General features: G+C 45.5%; 1 protein-coding gene across 2 annotated transcripts in view; it reads right to left on the bottom strand.

Annotated features, from left to right (window-relative positions):
• Positions 1-23,260, bottom strand: part of LOC139410405 (THADA armadillo repeat containing) — a 104,073-nt gene that overhangs the window by 42,365 nt on the left and 38,448 nt on the right. For both annotated transcript variants that reach the window (XM_071155797.1, XM_071155798.1), the window contains exons 29-31: positions 21,770-21,938; positions 8,426-8,529; positions 2,879-2,961 (exon numbers count right to left, since the gene is read on the bottom strand). In XM_071155797.1, the coding sequence (XP_071011898.1) occupies positions 2,879-2,961; positions 8,426-8,529; positions 21,770-21,938 (356 nt within the window). The remainder of the gene's footprint in view (positions 1-2,878; positions 2,962-8,425; positions 8,530-21,769; positions 21,939-23,260) is intronic.

Raw genomic sequence — 23,260 nt, 5'->3', positions numbered from 1 at the left:
CCACAGTACAACAGTCGACTCAAAACAGGCCCGGGGCACATTGACTGACCACTGGTTCTAAAATGGCTCAATAGCCTGTCCAGTTTGGCAGTGGGTCTTACAAATACTAAAACATAACACAATATAACAGAAATATCCACGATACGCCAGGTCGCAATTGTAAATGAGAACTTGTTCTCAACTTGCCTACCTGGTTAAATAAAGGTGAAATATATATTTTTTTTAAACACCATTTTTCACAATAATGATTTTCCAGCAAAAACTTGCATTGACAAACCTGAAACACACTGAACGTGGAAATGCGAGAGTTTTTGAGAGCGAGTACGTGAGAGAATTATATCGGCACTGTGGTGTGGGTCTACTCAAAACACGTCAAATATTTAAACAAAAATGAAACCACATTTGGTTTAAATAAACTTTGCCGGGGTAACACTGCTTTAAAACGTGTAAATATCCATCCGGTGTATTTAGATTAAAAGTAAACAAACTTCTCGCTGTGTAGACTTTCATAATCCAATCCAAGATGTATCGTAAACGCCCAGTCCAACTCACAAACCATTTCCTTTCGCTCCCTCTTAGAAAGTGTCTGTGTGAGAGCAAACTTGTGTGAGGCTTGGAGGTTATACGTGTTTGTTATGTTATGCACTTGGAAGGTATGTGTCAGAATAAATTATTGTGCTGGTGTGTGAATGTCTGTGTGAAATATATCCTGATATATGCAAGCCCACTATGTAAGAAAGAGGTGTGTGTGTGTGTACGTACTGCTGGAGTCATGGCCCGTGTTGACCCTGTCCAGGGTGTGTATATACATTAGAGCCTGGTTAAAACAAAGTTAAGGGTAGAGTACTGTGCTGACCCACTCAATACGTGTGTGTGTGTGTGTGTGTGTGTCTAGGTATGTCCGTACTTCAGTTTCTTGAGTTTACCAGTACACATTCACAGCTGGATTTTACATCATGCTCTCCCGTCATTACCCAAACTGTGAAAAACAAAACCCCAGACGGTGTGTGTGTGTGTGTGTGTGTGTCTGTGCTGCAGATGTGCTCTTTCCCATGATGGAGGAGCCTGTACAACCTGCTGGCATCACTCCCTCTAATTATCTTACAGGCCCTGGGTGGGTGGGTGTGTGTCGGAGCATGTTTTTGAGACTGTGTGTCTATGGGAATGTGTGTTGATGTTGATGATTTGTGTGTGTGATGGACACAACCCTTTCCAGAAAAGCCAAATCCTCTAGTAATACAAATACATGTGATTCAACACTAGGATCAGCTCCAGATGGTGCTAACGACTTTGAGAGTGTGTGTGTGTGTGTGTGTGTGTGTGTTTAACTGAGATCATTTAAGGTGGATTGAGTCAAGTGAATAACCCATCTGAGCGGTAAGGATAGTGCTGGCCATGGAGTCAGTGGGGTTGGATTTCAGAGACAGAGAGACAAAGAGCCAGAGCCAGAGAGAGAGAGAGCTCCTACAGACGGAGACAGAGCCAGAGAGAGCCAGAGCCAGAGCCAGAGCCAGAGCCAGAGCCAGAGAGAGAGAGAGAGAGAGAGAGCGAGAGAGAAAGCTCCTACAGACAGAGCCAGAGAGAGCTCCTACAGACAGAGCCAGAGAGAGCTCCTAACTCCAAAATGTGCTGCTGCTGTTTTTACTGGCTTGGTTGGAGCAGAGGGGAGAGGTGGCGGGAAGGAGGGATCAACTGTGCCGCCGTCGAGAGCCCCCCCCACCCTCCTCCTTCACCCCTCAGAGATGTGTTGGTTACACAGCGATGTGACTGTCTGCAGGAACTGCCCAATACATTTCCAGTTCCTACTTAGTGGATGATGCCAGTAAAAGTGAAAAAGGATGATTTCTCATCATCCCATGCCCCCGGTAAATGGCACTCTAACTCTAACCCAACAACCCAACAAAATATCCCTCCAGGGGAGGGCCTTTTGGGCCTTACTGCTATTAGCCCATAAAAACACAATGAATAACAGATTAACTACATGAACCAACAAATAGTCCAATACAAAAAAATCTAAAGGATTTTATGGATTTTTAAAAATCATTATGCTAATTAGGTAGAGAAGGACAGAGGGATAGGGCAAAGTTGAGCTGAGAGGGGTTCAGAGGCTGCAGTGTATTTGTTATGTAAGGTTCCAGCGGCCAGGCTGAATGCAGACTTGTTTTAAAACAGCCGTAAACGTTTCCACTGGCCGGGACATGTGTTGAGCACATGGACCAAAAACACACACACAACACCCCTCCTCCTCTAACTGGGTCACAGGCACAATCCCGCCATCTGTCAGAGGCTCGCCTTCGGTTTCACATTCTTCCTTTGTGGAGACCCTGATCACGCAGACGAACACACACACACGCACGCACCCACCCACTTCCCTAAATCACCCAGGCCACAAACCAACCAACAGTTCTGTGAATTGGTCAAAATGGAGGACAGTTGGACAGGCCATGCCAACACACGTCAGTTATTATCATTAAGAAAATGGAGAGGTCATGCTAAGTGATCGAAGTGAACTCTCCAGACCAGAGATAAGCCAGACGTTTATGGCATAACATTCACCAGGGTATAGAATCACCTTCAGAAAAGGCTTGGCTGAAAATGTGTAAACCGCATTTTACCGCTATTTGTACTCCAGGGTTTTCTTATGTCCTTCCCTCCACCTCAAACCAAAGTTGTTTCCATATCAAACCAACTCAAATGTGTTCCATGCCACACTTGGAAGGGTCACATTCAGTTGGCATCAAATGAGAGAAAACCGTTTGAAAAGGAGGCAACAGTAAAAACCTGGACTTGAAGCACTTCTCCATTTTCTCCATTGTCTTGCCTAATGAAGGAATAGGGAGGCAGTGCAACACATCAGTTGTCTGTCTGGTTCACTTACCTCCAACAGGAGCAGCCAGGGCTCCACACACGGCCCCCAGCACGTCCACAAACACAGCTCGGGTCACTAAACACAGGTTCTGCCTGGAAACAGGAGGGAGATATTGAGGAGGAAGGGGATGTGCGAGAGGATGGAGGGAGGAAGGAGAGAAGAGACCGAACAATCAGGTTTCACTGTTCTTTGACTTGAGGCGTATTTTCTGCTTGATTCAAAAGATACCCATAACAATACAAGAGAGGCATCTGTTGACAAAATTGAATTCTCACAATCAGTTGTCTTGACCAAGGTGAGCGTTAGCACTGAGCATTGCGCTAGACGTGAGTCACTGTTATTTGGATAAAACATTCAAAATGGTTACTTTAAGCAAATTTTTTTTAGTAGTAGACGGGGTTCTGAAAGAGACGTTTCTTTTTTTCCTGAGTTTATCACTGAGTCCAGGCGCAATTTAGATTTTAGCCATTTAGATGGCAGCTGTGTGTGTGTGTGTGTATGTATGTATATATGTATGTGTATACACACACACACACACACACACACACACACACCATCTAAATGGCCAAAATCTAAATTGCGCCTGGACTCAGTGATAAACTCAGGAAAAAAAGAAACATCTCTTTCAGAACCCCGTCTTTCAAAAATAATTTGTAAATTTCTGAAAACATCACAAATCTTTATTGTAAAGGGTTTAAACACTGTTTCCCATGCTTGTTCAATGAACCATAAACAATTAATGAACATGCACCTGTGGATCGGTCGTTAAGACACTAACAGCTTACAGATGGTAGGCAATAATGGTCACAATTATGAAAACTTAGGACACTAAAGAGGCCTTTCTACGGACTCTGAAAAACATCAAAATAAAGATGCCCAGGCTCCCTGCTCATCTGCGTGAACGTGCCTTAGGCATGCTGCAAGGAGGCATATGGACTGCAGATGTGGCCAGAGCAAAGAAATTGCAATGTCCGTACTGTGAGACGCCTAAGACAGCGCGACAGGTAGACAGGAAGGACAGCTAGTCGTCCTCACAGTGGCAAACCACGTGTAACACCTGCACAGGATCGGTACATCCGAACATCACACCTGTGGGGACAGGTACAGGATGGCAACAACTTCCCAAGTTACACCAGGAACACACAATCCCTCCATCAGTGCTCAGACTGTCCACAATAGACAGAGGCTGGATTGAGGGCTTGTAGGCCTGTTGTAAGGCAAGTCCTCACCGGACATCACCGGCAACAACGTCGCCTATGGGCACAAACCCACCGTTGCTGGACCAGACAGGACTGGCAAAAAGTGCTCTTCACTGACAAGTCGCGGTTTCGTCTAACCAGGGGTCAAGGTCGAATTCGCGTTTATCGTCGAAGGAATGAGCATTACACCGAGGACTGTACTCTGGAGCGGGATCGATTTGGAGGTGGAGGGTCCGTCACGGTCTGGGACGGTGTGTCACAGCATCATTGGACTAAGCTTGTTGTCATTGCAGGCAATCTCAACGCTGGGCGTTACAGGGAAGAAATCCTCCTCCCTCATGTGGTACCCTTCCTGCAGGGTCATCCTGACATGACCCTCCAGCATGACAATGCCACCAGCCATACTGCTCGATCTGTGTGATTTCCTGCAAGACAGCAATGTCAGTGTTCTGCCATGGCCAGCGAAGAGCCCGGATCTCAATCCCATTGAGCAGGTCTGGGAACTGTTGTATCGGCGGGTGAGGGCTAGGGCCATTCCCCCCAGAAATGTCCAGGATCTTGCAGGTCACATCTCACAGCAAGAACTGACACATCTGATGCAGTCCATGAGGAGGAGATGCACTTCAGTACTTAATGCGGCTGGTGGCCACACCAGATACTGACTGTTACTTTTGATTTTGACACCCCATTTGTTCAGGGACACATTATTCCATTTATGTTAGTCACATGTCTGTGGAACTTGTTCAGTTTATGTATCTGTTGTTGAATCTTATGTTCATACAAATATTTACACATGTTAAGTTAGCTGAAAATAAACGCAGTTGACAGTGAGAGGACGTTTCTTTTTTTTCTGAGTTTATAATGGCCTCTGGCATTTCAAAGATGATAAAAAAAAGAAAGAAAGTTGTTTTCTTTGTATTATCTTTAACCAGATCTAATGTGTTATATTCTCCTACATTCATTTCACATTTCCACAAACTTCAAAGTGTTTAACTTCAAATGCTATCAAGAATATGCATATCCTTGCTTCAGGTCCTGAGCTACAGACAGTTAGATTTGGGTATGTCATTTTAGGCGAAAACTGGAAAAAAAGGTATCCCTAAGAGGTTTTAATCGCTCAACACAGAATAGCCACATGCGCACTCCCTCAAATCGTTTGGAGAAAATATCCTTTCTATTTCATTCAGCTTTGTTCATTTGTATTCTTCATACTATAAAACAATATAAAATGAATGCCATGGAATTCTAAGCAAATCTTGTCTGCTAAATGAACTAGTGTAGCCCACAGCCATATGGCATAGCCAGATCAGGACCTAACATAAGGACAACTCAGAGTATGCTATTTTGTTCTTCTGAAATAGGAAACATGATATAAAGAAAATGTAGTCTGAGACCGGTCTATTGTGATGGTGTAGGCTATATTACATGGATTTATTAGACTTTTAAAAATGGAACATCAGTGGCTTGTAGGCTGTACGTAGAAACCAGGAGATGCTAAATGTGTTTGTTGATTAACAGTCAATTACCGTGAGACCGGCAGTTATTTGCTTGACAATCACCGGCTGATGAAACTTGGTGACCGCCACATTCCTATTCATGAAGATGAAAAATCCCAGGATGAGATGCCAAAGGGCCTACAGAGTCCCATCATCTCCATGGTGTGTGTGTGTGTAATATGTCAGTGAGTCACCAGACAGACTTCTGTAAATATACATGAAGGTAACTGTGTGTATGTACAACAGACACCAGAGCAGCTTGTGTGTGTGTGAGAGAGAGAGACGGGGGGTGTATATGTGTGTGCTCGTCAAGCGTGTGACCACAGCGTTCGACCTCAGCGCTGCGAAAGCCCACAAGCGCGTGTGTGAGAACAAGGGGGACAGTGTGTGATGTTGACGTCACATTTTCATCACTCGGATATTAAACACACACACACACACACACACAGGAAGAGAAGAGTGAGGTTTAAGTGAGAACAGATTTGTAAAGGGATGAGCCTCATCCCAACCTGGCTGTTCCAACACTGTGAAGCTGTATTTAAGATCCTGAAGTGTCAGGGTCCTGGGTGAGGCAGCGGTCAAAAGCACTGCACTGCAGTACTGGGGCACCACTGACGGGAAATGGAGCAAACAATTGGCCCAGCACCACCCGCGGTAGGAGAGGGTTTGGCCCGTGGCTTTCCTCGGCTCATCATGCTTTTGCGACCCTTTGTGCCAGGGTCGGGTGCATGCAAGCTGACTCAGGTAGTCAGTCGAATGGTGTTTCCTCTGACACATTGGTACAGCTGACACCCGGGGTTAAGCGAGCAGTAAAATAAAAAGTAGGAGGCTAGGTGGGTCATGTTTCAGAGGACACGTGACTCGACCTTCGCCTCACCCAAGCCCATTGAGGCGTTGCAGAGGTGAGCCAAGGGATCTAATTCAGGAAGATACGCTTGTGGCCATACCAAACTGAACAAGCCTGTTCAGGGTCGGGCCTAGTAAAGCGTCAGATGTCAAGCAAAACAATGCACTCCATATGATCCTTAGGCATTAGTAATGGCCACATCCAGGTAACTGCCCAAAAAAAGGCAACACCAACAAAGTGTCTTCATAGGGTATTGGGTCACCACTAGTTAGAACAACTTCAATGCACCTTGGCATAGATTCTACATATGTCTGGAACTCTACTGGAGGGATGCAACACCATTCTTGCCTGAGAAATTCCATCATTTGGTGTTTTGATGGTGGTGGAAACCGTCGTCTCAGCCACCACTCCAGAACCTCCCATAAGTGTTCAGTTGGGTTGAGATGCGGTGACAGACGGCCATGAAATACGGTTCACATCGTTTTCCTGCTCATCAAACCATTCAGTTGCCGCTCATGCCCTTTGGACGGGGGCATTGTCATCCTATCAGGCCATAACCATGGTAGCCAAAATAATGGCATGCCCAGCATTAATATACATGACCCTAAGCATGATGGGATGTTTACTTCAGGAACCACACCTGTGTGGAAGCACCTGATTTCAATATACTTTGTATCCCTCATTTAAGTGTTTCCATTCTTTTGGCAGTTATCTGTATGAAGACACTGGTATGGTGAATCATTAAAAAGTGTGTTAGTATGGGCCTCTGTAGTCAACGTTGAATACACTGGGCAGTCAGTAGCCTGATGCGGACTCATTCTAGCATATGAAAACTTTAGTGACCGCAAGCCTAAAAAAGGGGATAAAGAGGATAACAACTGACTCAAGCTAGAATTCAATGGTTATGTACTCATACATTGACATCCCATGGAATTATTTTACTTTGTGTACACTTAGGACGTTTTCACACAGTTTTGAGCTATAATTTGACTGAATTATTTGTAACATTGTATTAAATTAACCAGAGTCGCACATTAATACTGGTGGTTTGACTGCAAGCACTTTGAGATGCACGCAGCATCATTACTTGAGACATTCTGTGAGTAGCAGGGCATTTATGAGTTAATTAGGGGAGACGGGGGCTAAACCAGAGATACAGGTTACTGATGGCCTATTCACGGCGCAGTCAGAGCAGCTATTGCGCCGTTTCCTTCTGCATGTTGTTGGAAGACCAAAGTGAAAGTAAAATGACGTTTGGGACACAAAGTGATGCTTCATGATAATCATAAATGGATTTAAATGTGAGCGTGAGCATTTTTGTCCAATAAATAAATGACTTGCATGGACAAGTGGTTTTGTCTAGGGATTGACATTTGGCAATGTGAAACCAACCAGACCAAATGAAAAAATTAAAATACAATGCTACAAATAGTCAAACCAAACTATAGCTCAAAACCGTGTGTGTGAAAACGCAAGAGTTGTTTGCAAAGTTTGAATTCCTATTTGACAATGCCCACATATCACATTCGCTAGTGGTAGGTAAAGGATGCTTCAAATGAGCTCAGTTGTAGACTGCCCCTAGGACTGTTTCCACTAGGGGGGGGGGGGTAGAGTCTCTCTGCCCCACCGCCAGCGTGTGCGTCCTGTATCTCTGCAGGGGGTTGTGAAGCGGCAAGCGATCAAACGGACAGATGGTGCAGCGCCTGAGCGAACAAGAATCCACCTCGGCATCTTAATAAGGAGTCACTGGGACCAAGCGCAGCAAGCTAGCTAATCCCCTCCACACCCCTCTGTGCTATCTCCTGCTTACCTGGTCAGGCCCTGGTATGGGGCAGAAAGACTGGTGGTTGTGGTGGGGGGGTTGCTTCCTTTGAAATGGAAGCCTGTGTGGGGTGTGAAGGGAACTCAGCCAAAGAGAGGATGGGCAGTGGAAAAAGAAGCTATTCTTAATATCAGGAACGGATGGTTATCTGTGTTGCGGTGTGTGTGAGAGAGCGAGCAAATGAGTTGTGACCTGGAGGCGAGCCACAGTCGTGGGCGCAGGGCTTGGCTGATGTCACTTCCTGCCGCCTGGGGTCTGTGTGTATCCGTCTGGTAGGAGCGCAGCAGGAACAGCACCTAGACCACACACACAAACACAAACCATTTCAACTGGTTAAGTAATAACCGTGTGTGTAGCTGAACGACTGAGGCGTGAAGTGCCGTGCGTTCGACTAGGCAAACAATCGCTGAGGTTCGGAGACGTTCACAAACAAAGTCTAAGTAGTTTACATTGGTCTGAAAAACGATGTGTGCAGTTACCATGTGGCTGTTTGGGACCAAGAAAGACATAACGTTTTGTTACGTGCATTACAAAATGGCCAAATGATAATAATACTCAGTTGAGATTAGGGATGCACATTTTGGGAATATTCAGAGGTGGAAACTTTCCATGGGAATTCACAGGAATTAATATTAATACCATTTAAATGTAGATGTTTCCGGCATTGGATATATTTAACATATCATATGGAGACAGAAACATAACACTTTTACCTTGTCATAAGTAGACATAATTGCAAATGATTAAATCCTTCCAATAGAAATAAAAACATTAATTTTGTAATGAATTGAACTTAAATTAAATGAGTTGACTCTTCACATGGGATGATTTCACTGAACAAAATAAAAGGAAATATTGAAATATTGAATATCCATCGCATCTCCCAAAAACATTTTTACATAGATCTGTAAAATGATAGTCTAGAAACTAAAGCTTTGGTTGTCTCCCTCTCAGGCTTCCATGTCTTCTCCCTGGACCTCCTCAATGTCCACCTCTTGAACATCAGACTGAGGCCTCATCTTCACTGTCACTTTCCAACCTTGTTGAGGATGTCTCGTTGTCAGGCTCAAAAAGCCTCAAATTTCCCGGATGGCCAGCAATTTTTTAACCCTTGTATCGGTCAGCCTGTTGCATGCCTTAGTGTGTGTGTGTTCCCAAACAGGACCAGTTGCGCTCTGAGGGGGCTGATGTTGGTGGGATTTGGAGGATGATTGAGGCAACAGGGGAAAGAGTTTCAGATACACAAAGTCCCTTCCACCAGGTGGCTGATGCAATATGGCAGTCGTGCCAACATATCTTATCTCCAACCCAAAGCCCTGTGTACTTCACCAGACTGCCAAGAACCTTGCCCTCATTCAGGCCAAGGTGGCGAGACACAGTAGTGATGACACCACAGGCCTTGTTGATCTCTGCACCAGACAGGATGCTCTTGCCAGCATACCTGGGGTCCCACATGTACGCTGCGGCGTGTATGGGATTCAGGCATAAGTCGGCACGCTTTTTGATCTTTTTCAGAACTGCAGTTTCCTCTGCTTGGAGCAACAGTGAAGTGGGCAGGGCAGTACGGACTTCTGACATCTGCAGCAGTCTGAACAACAGACAGGATGGCATTGTCTCCCTCAATCCATGTAATGGCTACTGCTATAGGTTTCAGGAGTTTCAGGCTTCTTACCACTCTCTCCCAAAGTACATCATCCAGGAAGATCCTCTTGATGGGGCTGTCAAATAAAATATTGTATTTAATATTTATTTTACCTTTATTTAACTAGGCAAGCCAGTTAAGGACAAATTCTGATTTTCAATGACGGCCTAGGAACAGTGGGTTAACTACCTTGTTCAGGGGCATAAAGACAGATTGTTACCGTGTCAGCTAGGGGATTCGATCCAGCAACCTTTCAGTCACTAGTCCTACGCTCTAACCACTAGGCTACCTGCCGCACCGTATATTGGTCACATACACATGGTTAGCAGATATTAATGCGAGAGTAGCGAAATGTTTGTGCATCTAGTTCTGACAATGCAGTAATATCTAGTTTAATCATCTAAAGTAATCTAACAAACTATAGTTTTGGCAAGTCGGTTAGGACAACTACTACGTGAATGAAAAGTGATTTTTCCAACAATTGTTAACAGACAGATTATTTCACTTAGAATTCACTGTATCACAATTCCAGTGGGTCAGAAGTTTACATACAAAGTTGACTGACTTTAAACAGGTTGGAAAATTCCAGAAAATTATGTCATGGCTTTAGAAGCTTCTGACTAATTTACATAATTTGAGTCAATTGGAGATGTACCTGTGAATGTATTTCCTGGCCTACCTTCAAAGTCAGTGCCTCTTTGCTTGACATCATTGGAAAAATCAAAAGAAATCAGCTAAGCAATTTCCAAACGCCTCAAGGTACCACGTTCATCTGTACAAACAATAGTATGCAAGTATAAACACCATGGGACCATGCAGCCATCATAACACTCAGGAAGGAGACACGTTCTGTCTCCTAGAGACAAACATACTTTGGTGTGAAAAGTGCTTATCAATTCCAGAAAAACAGCAAAGGACCTTGTGAAGATGCTGGAGGAAACAGGCACAAAAGTATCTATATCCACAGTAAAATGAGTCCTATAAATCGACACAACCTGAGGAAAAAGGGGGAGGCTTGCAAGCCGAAGAACACCATCCCAACCGTGAAGCACGGGGGTGGCCGCATCATGTTGTGGGGGTGCTTTGCTGCAGGAGGGACTGGTGCACTTCACAAAATAGATGGCATCATGAGGACGGAAAATGATGTGGATATATTGAAGGAACATCAAGACATTAGTCAGGAAAATGGCTTAATGACAACAAAGTCAAGGTATTGGAGTGGCCATCACAAAGCCCTGACCTCAATCCTATAGAACATTTGTGGGCAGAGCTGAAAAAGTGTGTGCGAGCAAGGCGGCCTACAAACCTGACTCAGTTACCCCAGATCTGTCAGGAGGAATGGGCCAAAATGCACCCAACCTATTGTGGGAAGATTGTGGAAGGCTACCCGAAACGTTTGACCCAAGTTAAACAATTTAAAGGCAATGCTACCAAATACTAATTGAGTGTATGTACACTTCTGACCCACTGGGAATGTGATGAAAGAAATAAAAGCTGAAATAAATCTCTACTATTATTCTGACATTTGACATTCTTAAAATAAAGCGGTGATCCTAACTGACCGAAGACAGGGAATTTCTACTAGGATTAAATGTCAGGAATTGTGAAAAACCGAGTTTAAATGTATTTGGCTAAGGTGTATGTAAACTTACAACTTCAACTGTACCTTTAAGTCAATTTATTAAAGTGGCCAGAGATTTGAGTATATACAGTGAGGGAAAAAAGTATTTGATCCCCTGCTGATTTTGTACGTTTGCCCACTGACGAAGAAATTAGTCTATAATTTCAATGGTAGGTGTATTTGAACAGTGAGAGACAGAATAACAACAACAAATACAGAAAAACGCATGTCAAAAATGTTATAAATTGATTTGTATTTTAATGAGGGACTCTGACAACATATCCCAATGTCTCTGATGTCTCTCTGGAAGGCAACTCGTGCCCTAATTTTGTCCACCTTGTTATCTAGAGATTGGACATTGGCGAGTAATATGCTCGGAAGCGGTGGATGGTGTGCTCGCCTTCTGAGTCTGACCAGTAGGCCGCTCCGTTTGCCTCTCCTGCGGCGACCGCGTTGTTTTGGGTCGGCCTATGGGATAAGATCCCATGTCCAGGGTGGAAGTCCGAACAAAGGATCCGCTTTGGGAAAGACGTATTCCTGGTCATAATGTTGGTAAGATGTAATCTCTTTTATATCCAATAGTTCTTCCCGGCTGTATGGAAGAAGACTTGAGAATTCCTGGGCTAACAACGTAAGAAATAATAAATAAAATACATAAAAAAAGAAGCTAAAGCGAGGCGACCATCTCTGTCGGCGCCATCTTGTCCATATCGGCAGACTGTGATATGGCCATTTCTTGGAGAGACTCCTTCCCCTCCAGGAGACTGCAAACATGATGACAACACCACCCCAACGAGTTTTACTGGGCAGCATCTTCTCACTTTGCTGCTATAACTTGATGACCCACATACCTAACCATTTCCTTGGCTCTCTTGTAGAGTGTATCCATTGTTTTCAGTGCCATGATGTCCTTGAGGAGCAGATTCAATGCATGAGCAGCATAGCCAATGGGTGTAATGTGATGGTAGAACTTTAGACCAAGCAGTCTTGTCTGTCACTAGTGTCTTCAGCAATGTAGAGACCGGTGTGTCTGTTGTCCCTTGTGTCTGTGCTCTTGTAGAATACTGGTTGAGGGGTGGAGATGTAGTTAATTATTCCTTGCCCAAAAACATTCAACCACCCATCAGAGATGTTTGCAATACAGTCTGCTTTCTCTATGATTTGCTTGACCTTCACTTGAACTCTGTTGAACTGCATCCAGCAAATGAGTAGATAAAGCATGTATGGTTGAAGGCGTGTATGCTGGGCGAAGAACTTTCAGAAATCACTTCCAATACACATTGCCTGTGAGCATCAGGTGAAAGAGGTGAAAGAGTTGCATACACAACTCGAGCAAGACATTCATCAGGATTTCTCTGACTACGTTCCTCCATTGAGTAAAAAAAACTCCTGATTCCAGGAGGTCCATGAGCTGTTGCTATCGATAAGGTGTCGGATTCATCATTTTCACCTTGAATAGAAGTAGAGGGACTTTTGTCAGAGGTTGCTTGTTGTGAGGGCTGAGGGAACTTTATGCACTTGGTCAGATGATTCTGCATCTTTGTTGCATTCTTCACATATGATTTGGCACAGTATTTGCAAATGTACACAGCTTTTCCTTCTACATTAGCTGCAGTGAAATGTCTCCACATCAGATAGTGCCCATGGCATTTTCCTGTAAAGATTAGGAAAATAATTAGGAAAAAAACCCCAACACAAATACAATTCCATGTACAATTCCATGCAGTTTAAACAACTAATTTGTAAGATAGATGTTTTAAAATGAAACATGTTTGGAAACAGGTTAATTACCACTCCTCGGTTAGCAGGCTCAAGCAAGCGAAAACCAACATGGTAGCAAAAACTAACTAGCAGAAATTGTTAACAAGTTAGAAATGATTTAAACACACTTTGCTGTAGGCTACTATTTACTAGTTAAAAAAAAATAATGTCATATAAAATATATATTCACCCCACCCAGTATTGTAATCAAAACTTACCAGAAAGCATGTCGTCCTTGGCTCAGACAGTGTAGTAGTGTTGGCTCAATAGCAGCTCATTAGTGTGCAAGATCTTGAGAATCAGCTGTACATGTGATGGAAGAATGCACTGTGCATGCAGAGGGTTGCAATTCCATTGAATTGGGGATAGTTCAAGCAAAATATGCCACAAGACGTAGAATTGCCATGTGTATCACACAAAAAAGGTTCACTGTCATAAGCTAACTTTTTTTAAATGAATTTAAGCAAAATTCCCCAAATTCCCGGGCTTAACTTCCCATTGAAAATTTCCAGAAAAATTCTGGAAATTTACTGGAAAGTTTCCGACTCTTGCAAACCCTAGTTGATATATTGCCGATGCTACAATGGAGAGACCAAGACCGATATTCTGAGGCTAGGTCGGATGATGTGTAGTCTGTATAGGATGTATTCTGACGCAGTGCCTGTGTACTCGGCATCCTCGGTCCTCTGTGTACTCGGTGTATTCTGGGCCCTAGTAAGTATACTCTTTAGCTGGGCCACAGCCACAGTGGAGGAAGCCATTCATTACACCATGCAGGGAAGGCAACAGGGGAAAACCAGGCAGACCACGTAGCACCAGACCTGGCTCCCAGCCAACGCCCACTGGCCTTCACAAACAGCCCCCACCACACCCCTCTTTTCTCCCCGTCGTTCCCTGCCCCCTCCAAACTCTGAACTGGGAAGTCCCTAGTGGGAGTCTCAGCCGGATTAATCCGGACTCGATCCGAGGAAACAGGAATATTTATAGAACCCAAACCGTCCTACAAAAAGCATGAGACTGAGCAAAAACCAGAGGCGGGACGAGAAGGGAGATGGGATGAGACGGAGCTAAAATAAAGAAGCCCCAGTCAGATGAGATCCATAAAGCAGAAGGGTCATGGTCCGATGTTTTAGCCCAGGAAGGAGAAGGGAGATGGGGGTGAGAGGTCACTGTTGTGTCCCTGCCTGGAGATGGAACCGTGGCGGAGGTGGACCTATCGTTTGACCTGTCGTTTTGATGAGGGACACCAACTCTTTGGGGAAACTTTATGGGAATGGTTTGGCAACGTTTGAGATGAATACAAAACAAAATCAAACTCTCTTTGTAAGGTTTGTTTTTTGTGAGGCGTTTTACAGTCAGTGTTGAGTGTGTGTGTTGGGTGAGTGTGTCACTTTTAGCCCGGTAAAAATAGTGGTGGTGTAGGAGGACTCTTCCGAGCCTGTTATCAGGCTGCAGTCCCTCCCACATCCACAACCAGGGACTGACCACAGGGCACGGCTAGACACACACACACACACAAAAGTACAGCCTTATGCAAGGACCCACCAGAAAACACAAACCACACACAAAAACTTACTGAATAAGAAGCTTACAAAAAAAAAGCATACCCTCTATTAATTTTGTCACATTTACACACAAGCATCCAAAAGACACACAAACAAAACTCAAAACCAATGATAAGCATGGCACCACCGACACACACACACACACACACACACAAACGTTCTGAGACAAACAAGAAAGCCCAGACAAACAAGTCCATCATCAATCGTGACGAGTCGGAGGTCAACTGCACCCCGGGGCCGTGTTGGTTATTTCCATTTGTGCAGACGGTGGAGAGACATGAGCAGTGTGTGTGTGTTTTGAAGGGTCTGAGCAGACCTGAGCAGCTGGGGTCGTTGTATTAGAACATTGAGCCAGAGAGAGCATGGAGTGGTGACCTGTGTTCTCGTTCATCAGTCACGTAAGTAGGCTTGGGCGGTATCTAGATTGTCATACCTTTATACCTACTCCACATGACCGAAAGTATGTGGACACCTGCTCGTCAAACATCTCATTCCAAAAATAATGGGCATTAATATGGAGTTGGTCCCCTTTTGCTGCTAGAACAGCCTCCGCTCTTCTGGAAAGGCTTTCAACTAGATGTTGGAACATTGAATGGAATCAAGTCCTCGCAGCAGTTACAAGAGCATTAACGAGGTCAGGCACTGATGTTGGGTGATTAGGCCTGGCTCGGAGTCAGCATTCCAATTCATCCCAAAGGTCCTCGATGGGGTTGAGGTCAGGGTTCTGTGCAGGCCAGGCAAGTTCTTCCACACCGATCTCAACTAAACCATTTCTGTATGGACCTCGCTTTGTGCATGGGGGCATTGTCATGCTGAAACAGGAAAGGGCCTTCCCTAAACTGTTGCCACAAAGTTGGAAGCCCAGAACCATCTAGAATGTCATTGTATGCTGTAGAGTGAAGATTTCCCTTCACTGGAACTAAGGGGCCTAGCCCAAACCATGAAAAAATGCCCCAGACTATTATTCCTCCACCAAACTTTATACTTGGTACTATGCATTGGGACAGGTAGCGTTCTCCTGGCATTCTCCAAACCCAGAATCGTCCGTCGGACTGCCAGATGGTGAAGCGTGATTCATTGTTTCCACTGCTCCAGAGTCCAACTGCAGCGAGCTTTTACACCACTCCAGCCAATGCTTGGCATTGTGATCTTAAGCTTGTGTGTGGCTGCTCGGCCATGGAAACCCAAACTAATTTCCCAACAAACAGTTCTTGTGCAGACGTTGCTTCCAGAAGCAGGTTTGGAACTTGATAGTGAGTGTTGGAACTCTGTAGTGAGGACAGACTATTTCTACACGCTACACACTTCAGCGGTCCTGTTTTGAGAGCTTGTGTGGCCTACCACTTCGCGGCTGAGCCGTTGTTGCTCCTAGATGTTTCCACTTCACCATAACACCACTTACAGTTGACCGGGACAGTTCTAGCAGGTCAGACATTTGACAAACTGACTTGTTAAAAAAGGTGGCATTCTATGAAGGTGCCACGTTGAAAGTCACTGTGTGCTTCAGTAAGGACATTATACTGCCAATGTTTGTCTATAGAGATTGCATGGCTTAGCGCTCAATTTTATAAACCTGTCAACAACGAGTGTGGCTGAAATAGCCAAACTAACTAACTTGAAGGGGTGTCCACATACTTCTGTATATATAGTGTACATTACACAATACCGGGACATTCGGTAATACCGGCACTGAACACAAGGGCTATTTTCAAACCCCACTGAATCTTTGTAATATCAAGGTTAGTAATGCTAATAAGTATATGTAAACATATGTGAACCCTTTGGAATGACCTGATTTATGCATAAATTGGTCATAATTGTATCTGATCATCTAAGTCACAACAATAGACACAGTGCTTAACCTAATAACACACAAATTATTGTATTTTTCTGGTCTATATTGAGTACGTAATTTAAGCATTCACAGCGTAGGTTGGGAAAAGTATGTGAATCCCTAGGCTAATGACTTCTCCAAAAGCTAATTGGAGTCAGGAGTCAGCTAACCTGGAGTCCAATCAATGAGATGAGATTGGAGATGTTGGTTAGAGCTGCCCTGCCCTATAAAAAACACTCACAAAATGCGAGTTTGCAATTCAAAAGAAGCATTGGCTGATGTGAACTACGCCTCAAACAAAAGAGATCTCAGAAGACCTAAGATTAAGAATTGTTGACTTGCATAAAGCTGGAAAGCCTTGATGTTCATCAGTCAACAGTAAGACAAAGTGTCTATAAATGAATAAAGTTCAGCACTGTTGCTACTCCCTCTAGGAGTGGCCGTCCTGCAGAGATGACTGCAAGGGGCGGCAGGTAGCCTAGTGGTGGCAGGTAGCATAGTGGTTAGACCGCTGGGCCAGTAACGAAAGATCGAATCCCAGAGCTGACAAGGTAAAAAAGCTGTCGTTCTGCCCCTGAACAAGGCAGTTAACCCACTGTTCCTAGGCTGTCATTGTAAATAAGAATTTGTTCTTAACTGACTTGCCAAATTAAAAAGATTAAATTGTTTTTTAAATATAAAAGAGCACAGCGCAGAATGCTCAATGAGGTTAAGAAGAATCCTATAGTGTCATCTAAAGACTTACAGAAATCTCTTGAACATGCTAGCATCTCCGTTGACGAGTCCACGATACATAAAACACTAAAGAAGAATGGTGTTCATGGGAGGACACCATGGAAGAAGCCACTGCTGTCCAAAAATAAAAACATTGCTGCACGTCTGAAGTTCAAAAAAAGCACCTGGATGTTCCACAAGCGGATAAATATTCTGTGGACAGATGAAACTACAGTTGAGTTGTTTGAAAGAAACATAAAATCGTGTGAAGAAAAAAAAAAAAAAAAGGCAGAGCGACATCAAAACCTCAACCCAACTGTAAAGTACGTTGGTGCATCATGATTTGGGGCTGCCTCAAGGGTCTGGACAGCTTGCTATCGTCGACAGGAGAATGTATTCCCAAGTTCATCAGAAGAATGTAAGGCTATCAAATCAAATGTTATTAGTCACATGCGCCGAACACAACAACCTTACAAGGAAATGCTTACTTACGAGCCCCTAACCGACAGCGCAGTTTCAAAAAAGATGGATAAGAATAGGAGATAAAATTAACAAATAAGGAGCAGTAAAAAAATAACAATATATTCAGGGAGGTGCCGGTACAGAGTAAATGTGCGGGGGCACAGGTTAGTTGAGGTAGTATGTAGGTAGAGTTAATTAAATTGACAATGCATAGATGACAACAGAGTGGCAGTGGTGTGGAGAGGGGGAGGGGGGGCAATGTGAGTAGTCTGAGTAGCCATTTGACTAGTTGTTCAGGAGTCTTATGGCTTAGGGGTAGAAGCTGTTTAGAAGACTCTTGGACCTAGACTTGGCGCGCCGGTACCGCTTGCCGTGTGGTAGCAGAGAGAACAGTGTATGACATGGGTGGCTGGAGTTTGACACATTTTCAGGGCCTTCCTCTGACACCGCCTGGTATAGAGGTCCTGGATGGCAGGAAGCTTGGCCCCAGTGATGTACTGGGCCATTCGCGCTACCCTCTGTAGCGCCTTGCGGTCGGAGGCTGAACAGTTGCCATACCAGGCAGTGATGCAACCGATGGTGCAGCTGTAGAACCTTTTGAGGATCTGAGGACCCATGCCAAATCTTTTCAGTCTCCTGAGGGGGAATAGGTTTTGACGTGCCCTCTTCACGACTGTCTTGGTGTGCTTGGACCATGTTAGTTTGTTGGTATGTGGACACCAAGGAACTTGCAGTTCTCAACCTGCTCCACTACAGTTCCTTCGATGAGAATGGGGGTGTGCTCGGTCCTCCTTCTACTGTAGTCCACAATCATCTCCTTTGTCTTGATCACGTTGAGGGAGAGGTTGTTGTCCTGGCACCACATGGCCAGGTCTCTGACCTCCTCCCTATAGGATGTCTCGTTGTTATCGGGGATCAGGCCTACCATTGTTGTCATCGGCAAACTTAATGATGGTGTTGGAGTCGTGCCTGGCCGTGCAGTCATGAGTGAACAGGGAGTACAGGAGTGGCCCAGTCAGAGTCCTGACCTCAACCCGATTGAGATGCTGTGGCATGATCTCAAGAGAGAGGTTCACACCAGACACTCCAAGAATATTGCTGAACTGAAACAGTTTTGTAAAGAGGAATGGTCCAAAATACCGTTGTGCAGGTCTGATCCGCAACTACAGAAAATGTTTGGTTGAGGTTATTGCTGACAAAGGAGGGTCAACCAGTTATTAAATCCAAGGGTTCACATACATTTTCCCACCCTGCACTGTGAATGTTTACACGGTGTGTTCAATAAAGACATGAAAACTTATAGTTTGTGTGTTATTAGTTGAAGCAGACCGTGTTTGTCTATTGTTGCGACTTCATGCCAAAATCCAGGTCATTCCAAAGGGTTCACATACTTTTTCTTGCCACTGTAGTAAATTAGCAAACCAAAATGTACAACTGCAGAGCATTGAGCACATTTTAGACAGCTAACTGAATAAGATATCCAGCTGGCAAACATTTAGTTGTGAATTCCATACCTGGAGAGGGCTGCAAAACATTGAGTGACTCACAAGGCTCCAGTCTATCGTCCTTGTGTGCTTGTAAACAAACACCACATGACTGGATACTACCGGTAAGCTTCATAACGAAACATTTCGACAGCTGAAACATATTGCACAAGTTAACCGCAGGTATTTACTTAAAAAGTAGCTACAAATATTCAAATGTATGAACAGTTTCAAAGGTATTGAAAAACCATCCAGTGACTATTTCCAAATACCCTGGTATAAGTGGTATACCGCCCAAGCCTACATACATGTACGACTCACTACAGACCCTGTCCAGCGACAGTACAGCCTGGTCCCAGATCTGTTTGTGCTGAACTAGTACTACTCCCTACAGACCCTTTCTAGCTATAGCCTGGTCGCAGATCTGTTTGTGCTGTCTTGCCAACTAACCAACTCTATGGTCAACCATAGGACTTGGTAAGACAGCACAAACAGGCCTGGGTACAGATTTCCGTCTCCTACAGAATAGTGCTGAGGCTACAAAAACCTTTAAAAAAAATACCAAATAAAAATCCATGAGAGAGTTCAACTCCGGATTTGTGATGTGAAAATACACAAAAGGATTAATTCCCCACCGCACAACCTCAAAACACTACTGACCGCGCCAGGCGTACTGGGTAGACAGGCCTACATGGCGTCGCTGGAGCGTGCAGGAAGGGACGTCATGTTCTGTTAGTGCTGGTCCGCCTGTTTCCTCGCTAGGCAGGTCCAGGGGAACCCGGGTTGCGTCAACAGAAACTTACTGGGTAGACCGGAGCGCTGCTGGCGAACACGGTGTTCTGTGGTGCTTTAATCAAATACCCATCTCTCCAATAAACTCTAACCTGCCTGCTGATGCACGATTCTCTGGGGACCGTCTCCTGAGGACACTGCAGGTCACACAGCTAGGGGTGTGGGAGAGAAAGCCGGCAAGAGTGGGTCAATGTACTAGTAGTGGGTATCGATGGGTCTCGGCAGGTATGCTGTGTGCTTGTGCACTGTCGATGGAGGTGAGAAGGGGCATTCTGGATAGCAACATGTTAAATCTTCAAAAATGAAAGCCAAGAAGGTTTTTCCAATAGGGAAGAAGAGACTCCCACATCTGCTACACACACCAACTGACTCCCTGACAGTGGCCAGAACACATTAACATACATTAGCCATACCCTGCAGCTGAATGCACTGTCCTCGTCATTTCAGCAAAAACAGGCCGGCAGTATCTCCGCTATCTAGTGGGCCCTGGGTGATGCTCCGGTCTACACGTACGCTCCGTATATCTCTACCTCTCTCCTCCACAGTGTTTACGCCTGCATACAACCCCGGCCCTCCCCCCAGCCAAACACGACCCAGCATATCCAAACTCTCCAGTTTATCTGGGGCGCATCACGGGAAAGACACCCCTCCGCATTCAGATATACCAAGCGGGACCTGACACGCTGCGTTCCTGCCCAGTCTATATCTGTGGTGAATCGTCTGAAGTGAAGTGCCTGGCTGCAAAGAGGCAAGAGCAGGCACGCAAACAGATAGATGTGGGTATGTAGCCCATCGCCTCTCTCTCCTCCCTGGCCACAGAGAGAGGGCTCCCCCTGTCATTCTCCACAGAGAGAGACAGAGACAGAGAGACAGAGAGACAGAGAGACAGAGAGACAGAGAGACAGAGAGAGAGAGAGAGAGAGAGAGAGAGAGAGAGAGAGAGAGAGAGAGAGAGAGAGAGAGAGAGGGCTCCCCCTGTCATCTTCCACAGAGAGAGAGAGAGAGAGAGAGAGAGAGAGAGAGAGAGAGAGAGAGACAGAGAGAGAGATCTGTGGAAGCTCCACATATGACCACCATGACATGAAAGAAAACAAACCCTGCTCCTCCAAAGCCTCACATAAGCCTCTGGGAGTGCACATCCCCTGCCATCCCTCACTTTCCATCGCTCTCTTTCTGGCTCCCTCGCTCCCTCCCTCTCTCTCTCTCTCCCGCTCACCCCCCCTAACAGTTTCCATCGCTCTCTCCCCATTCCTCTCCCTCTATCCCATAGACCTCCATGAAACCCAGCCAGTATTGAATACAAGAAACCACTATCAAATCGTAACTGTCAGATCACGGAAAGAAAATACTAAACAAAGCTGTTCATTCCTCCCCCTGACTCTGCACCACCCCTGATTTGGGCCACACTGTCCCCCCATGTCCCATTAGGAGTGAGCCCAGCGCCAATGACTCATCAGTCTGTGTTGATATTACTGTGAGTGTTTGGTTGTGTTGTCAGAATGTGTTGATAGTACTAAATATGTATTTACCCTGGACTGTCACAGTGTGATAATGGGGCTGATGGGATGTGCACTGTGTTGACAGGATGTGTTGAGCGCTGTGGGTGTGGGTGTCTTTTTTCAGTGTGTCGCCAGTATCAGAGAGCGGAATTGGTTCTAGACCTGGAGCAGGATTCCGTGGATGTGGTTCTGCTGGGTTCTAGGCCCGGCTTCCAGAGGCAGGTCCTCCAGTAGAGTCTGGATGGTGGAGGGGACCTGGGTTACCATGACGAATGGGACCAGGGCCCGGGCGGCCATCTCACGGGTCCGGTAGACCGCAGAACGACCACACCTGGAACAAACAGGGCAGGTTAGAGGAGGAGGATTCTATAAAAAGCCATACTAACTGCCCACACACACCCCTGTGTTTGGGTGAACAGTATACTGTATGAGAATAACTCCAAACCAATGAGTGGATTGATGTCGGAGACTGAATAAACATCCGTTATCTAGCTCTCAGGGAAGCAGGACGACCCTCTTTCACACACACAGTCCTCTACTGTACATGAGGTGTCAGGGAATGTGGTCCCTGTTCAGTCACCCTTAACACCTGCTAAAATTAGCCTTGTTTACTAGTGACGGTCCGCCCGTCCCTCTCCAATGTCAAAGCTTGCATGGAGGCGGCATGGGCGGGACATGGGTGAGACGTGTGAGGGAAGTGGGTATGAGGGCCTTTCGGTTGACTTTTGAGGACCGATTGACAGACTGATTGACTTACATTAACAGACAGACATGGCCCCTCCATGCATTGTCTGAATGGTGAGAAGCAAGTCTCACTGGGGCTTTTTCAGCATCTTGTTCCCCAGCCAACACGGGGGGGGTTAAGAGGTGAGGGGTAGGAAAGACAGGAGAGTTACGGGGTAGGAGAGTTAGGGGTAAGGGAATTTAAGGGTGAGGTGACTGGGAGCTGCTGCGACGTTGGCTGTTTGTAGCCGGGGCCTGCTGCGTCACACTGTGTGTGTGTTTACGGGGCCGCAGAGGAGCCGAGTGCTTTACGAGCGGCTCAAGCCAAACAAACAGCCTTTCGCCATGCCGCTCTGGCAACTCCAGAGGAGCGTCCATCCATCACCGCGGCGGCTTATGGAACGAAATGTCTCAATTAAGACGTTCTGCTGCTCTGAGAGTTAGCTTGGCCTGGAAGATACATTTCCAAACCCCACAACTGTCCCTCCCCCTTCTCTACCCATACACTAGAATCACACACACATACACTGTCAACAAATGGCCCTCCACCTGCTGTGTCATAACTCGCAGACCGAAACAAGAGGCCCTGTGTCAAACAGATACAACAGTTATAATTCCTCTGCTCTGAACTGTCTCTCTCTCTCTCTCACACACACACACACCCTAATGAACAACCCCTCTGCCTGCCCCCTGCCTCATCAACCCCCCCAGCCCCATTTGGGCCCCATATGTTAACGATCAGTGCTAATTTGTCCCATTAAAACTCTTTGTAGAGGAAATGACCGTTTGGAGGGGTGTAATTTTAGAAACAGGGCCGTCCGAAGCTGTCTCCAGGGGGTCAGGACACAGACTGGGGACGGGATCTGCTCTAAACACCAGCCCAGAGGAGGGGAGGGCCAGTGGGGGCATCTGGGGCTCATTTGGGTCCTG

Source organism: Oncorhynchus clarkii, chromosome 1, assembly GCF_045791955.1.
Source record: "Oncorhynchus clarkii lewisi isolate Uvic-CL-2024 chromosome 1, UVic_Ocla_1.0, whole genome shotgun sequence".
In the NCBI taxonomy this organism is placed as follows: Eukaryota; Metazoa; Chordata; class Actinopteri; order Salmoniformes; family Salmonidae; genus Oncorhynchus; species Oncorhynchus clarkii.
Note: the sequence above shows the minus strand (reverse complement) of the source record. Positions and strands in the feature narration are given on the sequence as shown.